Source organism: Mesitornis unicolor, unplaced genomic scaffold (genome assembly GCF_000695765.1).
Source record: "Mesitornis unicolor isolate BGI_N332 unplaced genomic scaffold, ASM69576v1 scaffold32663, whole genome shotgun sequence".
NCBI lineage: Eukaryota > Metazoa > Chordata > Aves > Mesitornithiformes > Mesitornithidae > Mesitornis > Mesitornis unicolor.
In genome coordinates, this window is record NW_010173213.1 from 7,462 (window position 1) to 16,062 (window position 8,601).

The 8,601-nt window shown below is 59.7% G+C and overlaps 1 protein-coding gene across 1 annotated transcript in view; it reads right to left on the reverse strand.

Moving 5' to 3' along the window:
* The window catches only part of LOC104537696 (plasma membrane calcium-transporting ATPase 1-like), a 22,555-nt gene that overhangs the window by 5,225 nt on the left and 8,729 nt on the right, over nt 1-8,601 (reverse strand). Inside the window, 13 exon segments of the mRNA XM_010180645.1 lie at nt 2,361-2,543; nt 2,873-2,980; nt 3,328-3,539; nt 3,867-4,074; nt 4,177-4,368; nt 5,091-5,197; nt 5,317-5,404; nt 5,614-5,793; nt 6,560-6,794; nt 7,034-7,275; nt 7,397-7,639; nt 7,734-7,948; nt 8,070-8,231. Of these exon segments, the coding sequence (XP_010178947.1) occupies nt 2,361-2,543; nt 2,873-2,980; nt 3,328-3,539; nt 3,867-4,074; nt 4,177-4,368; nt 5,091-5,197; nt 5,317-5,404; nt 5,614-5,793; nt 6,560-6,794; nt 7,034-7,275; nt 7,397-7,639; nt 7,734-7,948; nt 8,070-8,231 (2,375 nt within the window).

Genomic DNA, 8,601 nt, shown 5'->3' on the forward strand with positions numbered 1-8,601 from the left:
ATGCAGCAGCAGCAGCAACAGCAGAAGTGGTGGGAGTGGAATTGACGGAGGAAAGAGCTACATGGGTTGGGCTAGAAACATTTTTTACATCGTGGTGCTGGCTCACGATGGAAGGCTGTCTCCTGAGGGCTCCCTGCAAAGAGGAGGCGCCGGTCTGGAATGTGTAAACTACGTCCATCTGCAAAGAACCAGAGAGTGAGATAGCGTCGCCCCGGCCAGAGACAGGGAGAGGGGTCGGGGATGGAGGGGAGCAGGGAGGGCGGGCAGACACACGCGGACAGGAAGGAAGAAGGAGGATGGAGAGGTGGGGAGGAGAGGAAGGAGGAGAGAGCCCCCCACCCCGTGCTCCCGTAAACCCGGGTTTGGTGGCGTTTTCTGGGAGCAGAGGTCGGCTTCCAGCCTCTGCCCTGCTCTTGTGAGAGGGACAGGGTTTATCCCACCACCGAGGAGGAGACTGAAGTGAGGGGGAGCGACAGAGGAAACACCTTGGGTTACCCTGGCAATCTGCAGGAGGAGCAGAGACAGAGCGAGGGTGGGCAGAGCTGAGAGCGGGCAGCCCGTGGTCCAGAAAACTGCGCTGGGAAAGGGGGTCTGGTCCCTCAGCCCCAGGGGACGTCCAGCTGGGGGGCTGAGTCCTGGGACACCCCAACACCCACAGCACCCAGCTGTGCTGGAGGACGTTTCAGCCTCTCCCCAGGGCTCAGAAGCAGAGCTGTTAGGGGCGGGCAGGGATGCAGCAAGGAAGGAGCCTTGGTTGGGTTCACAGCTCCTCCGTGGATGCTCACCGAGGCCACAGGAACCACGCAGCAGCCGGGTGCCACCGTGGCTTCCCAGGACTGCGCCCAGCCCTGCGCCAGCCACTGCCGACAGCTCCGCAGCACCCAGTGTGGCTCCAGTTCGCCCTGCAGGGATTTCACACGCCGAGGTTTGATGTCCCTCCATGGAGGGATCCTCTGTTCACCAGCGCACCAGGCTGGGCCACAGGGAGGAGCCCTGTGCTCTCACTTGAGACTTGGTACAGAAGTCCCTAAGATGCCTGGTTTGGACCCGCTGGCTCCTCTGCTTCATGTGCAGGGCACTGCAGCGAGGACACGGGACCCCAGAGAGGCTCCAGGATGTGCCAGCATCCAGGAGCATTTTTCATTTGCAAGAGCAAGAGCTGGTTTCAGCCCAGGTCTGAACCACGGCTGCAGGGAGAGATCTGGGAGGCTCTGTGCACAGCCCCAGCAGCACGCCTGGCCATTGATGCTGCAGCCGTTCGGACCTACCAGGCTCTGAGACATCTGGACCGAGCCAGCCCAGTGCTCCCAGCTCATCTCTCACGTGAATGAGCACAGCACCAGTGACCAGCGCTGCCCTGGGCTCCCAGAAGAGCCCGGCCGCCCCTCACCGCTGTCCATGGGCTGGGAATCAAGGCTGAAGCTCACCTTGAAACCCTCAAGGCAACATCTCACAGAGGAGAAGCAAAGTTAACGCAGCACAACACAGCTGCTGTGCTCGCTCCAATCCCTGTGCCTGGGCCATTTCGGTTATCTCCATTTTTTGGAAGGCCAGAAGAGGAACAGAAGGTGACACAGCAGCCCTGGCGACCTGCAGCTTTTCTCCTTGGGGCAGCTCTGCCCAGGCCTGGAGGAAAGATGAGGGGCAGCGACCTCACTGCAGGGAGCAACCCCTGCAGTCTGGGAGGAAAAAACCTACCCTTCAGGAAAAACTGAGTCAGGGAGAAACAGCTGATGGAAAACCGTATTAACAGATAGATTCTGTTCAAAAATCAGATAGATTCTCATAGAATCTATCAGAAGAGCTCCAGGCACGGTGGCCAGAGAGCTGGCAGGGAGAAGTGGCAAGAGCTTGTGGCCAAAAAGCCATCAAGAAGGACAGAAAACAGCAGAGGAGCGAGACCAAAGAGGGTCTTGCACAGGCAGACCCCTTCTGGGCACATTCCCTTACTGGGAACAACATCCCAGCAGCAACCGAGAGCAGCTTCAACACTGATCTGCTCCTGCACAACTCAGTAAGAGCCCGGGTGGCTCCATAGCCCCCCACAGCTCCTGAGCCCCCTCCTCTGCTGTGCAAGGTGCCCATCAGCAGCACATCCAGCCTCTGGCTGCAGGACACTGTGCTCTGCGCCAGCACAGACCGGTGCCTCCCCCTGCCCCGAGCTGTCCCCAAAACCCAGGGTGTCCTGGTTCCCCAACCAGGGCAGACCCAGAAAGGCACAGGCGGTGGGAGAAGCCTGGCCCAGGAGGCGATGGCATCCCCTGAGCAGCAGCGGCCGCCTCTTCCCAGAGCCCCTGGAGAGAAAGAGAGAGAGAAAGAGAGAAGGGAGACCCCCCCCAAACCCCACTGCCCTCCTGTACCTGCGTCTGTATCCTGTTGAGACCCCGGAACCACAGGATCTGCCCGCGCCGCAGCTCCATTTCGGCGTGGTCGATCTCATCCACGTCTTCAGGCAGCTCCTCCTCTGGGATCTCCTCCTTGGTGATGCCGTGCCCGGCCTCCTTCAGGAACTTGAGGTGGCTGGTTGGGACCGTGCAGATCAGCTGGGGAGAGGCAGGGAGGGAGCACAGCTCCTTAGCCCACGGGTTACAACAGTGAGGAGCCCACCGCCAGCCTGTAGCGAGCTGCCAGGACCTCAGCTGAGAGGTGCAGCCGAGATGCCACCAGAGAATGCGCCCCACGGCAAGCAGGGTGGGGATGAGTAGATGAGGAAGCTGCTCTCCCCGCTGGTGGTGCGGTACTGAGATGGAGCATCACCTCCTTCCAAAGCTGCCTTGAATAAAAGCTGAGGAGGAGGAGGGCGGCAGCGGGAAGGGGAAGGCAGGGCGGGCTGTGAGCACGCCGTGGTGTGGTTTTGCAGAGCAGCTCTTACCTGGCCCCAGAGGAGCTCTCCCACTCCGATAAAAATACACCAGAACCACTGGCTCAGGGTGAGCCCAGAGCAGCTGAACGGCTTCCCACCGAACTCCACGATGATGATCTGCAGCACAGGAGAGGACAAGTCACACACCGGGGAGCTACAGGGGCTGCACAGCTCAGCCATGGGATGAAAGGGTCACCTGCAGCCACACATCTTTCCCTGGGATCACAGGAGGAGCAAGCACCTCACATCTCAGCCAGTAAAGTTACAGGACACCAGAGCCAGCCCTGCCACCTCCCAACACACCCCAGACCCTGATATTTGGGTTCTGCGTCACCAAGAAGCTGCTGGAGAAGAACAAGGAGCCAGGACAGAGCTGTGGGCAGTGGATGCTGCAGATACAGGTCCTGGCTGTGTCACGGTCCCCTCCCATCCCCACCATTCCCACGCTGGTCCCAAAGCTTCACCTGAGCTGCAAACGTCCCCAGCACCACGGTGCAGAAGATGGGGTTGCGGTAGATGGACTCGAAGACGTTCCTCTCCCCGTGGATCTTGCGGGCGTTGATCTCGTTGAACAGCTGCATCATGACAAAGGTGTTGAAGACGATGGTGTAGTGCTCGGTGGGGGGCGAGTGCAGGGGGGCGTTCCGGCCGCTGTCGATGTCAAAGAACTTCTCCCCTGAGCAGACAAAGGGGTTGGGAGAGGATGGAAAGGGAGGAGAAGGTGATGAGATCCTGCTCCTTACTCCTGCTCTATGCTGCTGGAGGTGGAATTAGGATACCAGGCTCTTGACCCAGCTGGAGTCCCCCCTCCTAGCCCCACTGAACCCTTATTTCCTTAAAAAAGCCGCTTCCCTCGCTGAAACTGTCTCTGGAACAAAATAAATCCTCTCCTTATCACCCCTTCTGTTATTAAATAAGCTCTGTCCTCAGCTTGCGAGGCAGAGCTGGGACTTTGCCCCTTATTCCTTTTCCCCCCACCATCTCTTAAGGCCTCAAAGCTCACCGGCAAAAAGCAGCGTGAAAATGATGGTGAGCTGGTACACGGCGTGGCCCAGGATGTTCTTCATCATGGTGCGGGAGATGAGCGTGCGGCGTTACGGCTTGCTTAGCAGCAGGGACTCGGACGGGGGCTCAGTGGCCAGGGCTAAGGAGGCGAAGGTGTCCATGATCAGGTTGACCCACAGCATCTGGACGGCCTTCAGGGGAGAGTCCTGCGGGGAGAGGGGGCAGAACGCGTCACGCCACCGAAATCACCCCCTTTTCGCTCCTCTTTTGGCTCCGCTCTCCTCCCGCCGAGCCCAGTGGCCCCGTACCTGCGTGATGCAGGCGCCCGTGAAGGCCACGATGACGGCCACCACGTTCACGGTCAGCTGGAACTGCAGGAACTTGGAGATGCTGTCGTAGACGTTGCGGCCCCACATCACCGCCTTGACGATGCTGGTGAAGTTGTCGTCCGTCAGGATGATGTCCGAAGCCTCCTTCGCCACGTCCGTGCCCGCGATGCCCTTGAGGACCGAGGACAAAGCCGTGGGGTGAGTCACGGAGCGAGGTCCCCGAAGTCCCCTGCAGCATCTCAGAAGGATGCAGTCGGAGCCGGGCTCGCTGCGTTTCTCAGCGCGGGCACACAGAGACGCTCGCTTTGCAGCGATTAAACACAACGAGAGCTGCTTCCCTGATGCCTTCCTCTCAAGATTTGCACAACCCCTCTCAGACAGGAGCCCCCTGTGAGTTTCAGAGGCAGCTGGACAGAGCCATCCCCTGTCCCATCCCATCTCCATGCTCCAGAGACCCAAGGGCAGCTCAGCACCGGTGTCCAGCCCCCAGCAAAGCCCCGTGCCTGGCCATGGGCTGATCCTGCACACGGGAGCACTGCACGGTCCCCAAGTGAAGAACCTGCTGCTGTTCATCCCAAAGGCTCCAGAACTGCCCTTGAGTGTTTAACACCTTCCTAAAAACACCTACTCCCCAAAACATTTTCTCATTTGCTCGATGGGCAAACCAGAGGGTTGCTTCCCATGAGTCTTTTGCTAACAGTCCGATAAAATTCAGGAGAATTCAATCAAACCTCCAAAGAAGGTTTGTTTTCTTCTTTTTAAGCCATCCTGTAGATTTGGAGGAGAGTTTCACCAATCCTGGAACAATTTAGGTGTTGAGAATAACCAAGTGTCCCAGTAGTTTCTCAAACCGGAGTGCAAAGACCTCCCCTGGGGAAACCCTCCACCCGTACCATGGCAAAGCCAACGTCCGCTTTCTTCAGAGCCGGGCCATCGTTGGTCCCGTCCCCGGTCACGGCCACCACCTGCCTCTGGTCACCAACGGTGCTGTCGATGATGCCTGGAGAGGGGACAAGCAGCTCAGGGAATGCAGCCCCACTGGGCAGGCTCCCTCAGGGGATGTGCTGCAGAATGAGACGCTTTGAAAGGCAGCAGCTGGAGGAGCCGACGGGCGCTCACCTTTCACAAGGGTGTGCTTATCCGTCGGGGAGGAGCGCGCCAGCACACGCAGCTTGGGCCAGATCTTGTCCAGCTGCTCCTGCTCCACCTGCGGGACAAGGCAAATGTGAGAAAGCAAAGGGACCCCCACAAAAACCTCCACCAAAAAACCCCAACCAGGACAGCGCCTTCGCCTCCAAGGATCCCAGCAAGCGGAGGCTGCATTTATCCAAGGGGAGAAGGAAAACCCAGCAAGCTGGGGCTGCCCAGAGGCCACCCACCCCTACTGCAGAGCAGGGCCCTGTGCTGCTCTCCCACCTCTCCCTTCTCGTTGCGGATGAGCCGGTTGAACTCCTTCCCCTCCAGGCACAAGAAGTCCTCCCCGGGCAGCAGGATGCCACATTTGGTGGCAATGGCACGGGCGGTGTTGATGTTGTCCCCTGTCACCATCCGGACGGTGATGCCCGCACGCTGGCACTTCAGGATGGCGTCTGGCACCTGGGGGACATGGACGGAGTCAGGGGACAGGGACCCCTGGGACAGGGACACTGACAGGGCAGGGTGCTCAGGCTCAACATGGGGAGTCCCAGTGCTCACACTGGGGATGAGATGAACCAAAATCTCCCCCCTTCACCCCCAGAACTACCTCAGGTTACCGGGGGGGCATTTCGTTCTCCCCGCTGCTCCGGCAGCGCATCGCTGCACTAATGGGTTTATCTATTACGGAGCAGTGCGGGGAAGAGGATGTTAGTGAGAAATTAGCAAATTGAATCAAGGGCCTCCAGAGCCGGTGCAGACGGGGCATCTGTAATGCAATTCCCAGACCCAGATACTTCAACATCGAATCAGGAACGATGCAGGCAAGGCAGGAGCGCAGGGGCAAGCTCCGAAATGTAATCAAGAGGCAGGTATGGGAGGGCTTATTGCATTAGCCCAGCTGCCTGCCCCTCACCCCCGCAAGCTGTGAGAGGGGAACCAGCCAGATCAGCCCTGTCCCTCTCCATCACCCCTACGTGGTGTCTCCATGCACATTTCAACCAGCCTGGCTTGTGCACAGACCCTGGTAGCAATTAGGGGGCAATTTGGGGTGGAAACAGCCTGCTCCCAGCTCATTTGGTCCAGGGGTGGGAGAGAAATCCCAGCAGCAGGGAGCTGGGAGTGTGGGGCACTGCAGTGATGGGCGCAGAGGAGCTGCCTGTGCTTTCCTAAGGGGCTCCTGGCCCAGGAGCGGGGCTGGGGAGGAGAACAGCGCTGGGTTGGGTACCTCTGGCCGCACGGGGTCCTCTATCCCCACCACAGCGATGCAGGTCAGGTCAGACAGGATCTCGTTCTCGCTGTCCCAGTCCGGCTCGGCGTCGCCGGGGAAGTCGCGGAAGGCCAGGCAGATGGTCCGCAGGCCATGGCACGCCATGGGCTCGATCACCTTCTTCACCATCTCATCCCGGTCCTTCACCTTGAACACCCGGGGGTCGCCGTTCTTGTCCAGGATCTTGGTGCACCTAAGGCAGGACGGGGATGGAGGGTGAGGGTGGTGGCACAAGCTGCCAGCTCAGCGATCTGCTCCCCGTCACCCACATCCCCATCTGCAAAGCAGGGGCATCCCCCTCACCCACAGCTCCCGACAGCTTCACCAAAGCCACCCCGAGCACCCTTCACCCCCCAAAACCAGCTCCAGGGAGTATGGAGAGCCCAAAGCCCACGGGATGGGGAGAGGAGGGCAGCGAGGGAGGCCGGTTACTTGCGGAGGATGATCTCGGAGGCTCCCTTGCTGTACATGCGGAAGCCGCCGTTGCCGTTCTTCAGCACCGTGCTCATGGACTTGCGCACCGAGTTGAAGGTGTAGACCTTGTAGAGCTTCTCCTCCGGCACCTCGTTGCGCACAGCCTGGTAATCCTGCTTCAGGTCCAGCACGAAACCCAGCAGGGCGCACTCGGTCTTGTTCCCCACTTGCCGGGGTAGCCCCCCTTCCTTCTCGGGTGGCTGCAGAGGAAAGAGGAAAGGAAAAGCAATGCCAGACCCGGGTATGGCAGGGTGGGAGCTGCAGGGATGGCCCATGGTGGGGACATCAGGGGACACACGAAGCTGTGGTTCTCCAGCTCACCAGGATCTTGGACGTGTAGGCCGAGTTGATGGCAACACCGTTGACTATGAGGTCCAGGATCTTGGGCAGGATGGCTTCGGGGTCGGGGATCTGGCGGTAGTGGGTGTCCCCCACGTAGGCCTGCACCACGGTCATGCGGTTCATGGTGAGGGTGCCCGTCTTGTCCGAGCAGATGGCGGTGGCGTTGCCCATGGTCTCGCACGCATCCAAGTGTCTCACGAGGTTGTTGTCCTTCATCATTTTCTGCAACAGGCACCACAAAAGCCAGGAGGGTCAGAGCCAAAAGCCCGAATTTCACCATAATCCCCTTGTGACCCCCCCTGAATCGTGGTCTCACCTTCACAGAGTAGGCCAGGGAGATGGTGACGGCCAGCGGGAGCCCTTCAGGCACGGCCACCACCAGCACGGTGACGCCGATGATGAAGAACTTGACGAAGTACTGGATGTAAATGGGGGTGCACTCCGCCAGCCAGGGCCGCCCCTGCACCCCGAACGTGTCGATGACGAAGTACAGCACCAAGATGATAACCGTGATGGCCGACATGATCAGCCCTGGGGGGAGAGGGAGAGCAGCGGGTGAGGGGGCGCAGGGGAAGGGGATGGCCCCTTCTCCCCATCCCAGTTCCAGTGACAGCACCAGGGGGACGCTTCGTGCCAGGCCACCGCCACTCACCCGCCTTCCCGATCTGGACCGCCAGGCGCGTGAGCTTCCCTTGCAGCACCGACTTCTCCTTCTTGGGCACCTTCACCTTCTTCTTCTCCTTCTCCTCGTTTTCCACCCCTTCCTGGCTCTTCAGGGGCTGGATCTCTAAGGCCACACCATCCTGAGTTTTAGCTACAGCCCAGGGCAAAATAAGACACCACGTGTGAATAGGAGAGAGACCGGGAAAACCTGGAGGACACCACTGAGAAAGATGGTGGTGGGAGAAAGAGAAAACCCAGAACAAGAACCATTCCCGACGACACACGCATCCGAGCACATGGAAACCTCGTGTCCCGGGGCCCTGCCGCCTCCCTACGGGGCAGTTTTCTGCCGTCTACCCCATGGATAAAGGGTCCTCAGAGCTGACACTGGTGATGTGACCCCTGCACCGGTCACACCTCTAAGGCAGCGCTGCAGGAAACCCCCCGGGCAGGCTTTGTGGTGGAGGGGGGTCTCCTCCAGCCTCCTCTGTGGGCTGCTTACACCCTGCAGCAGACGGGGA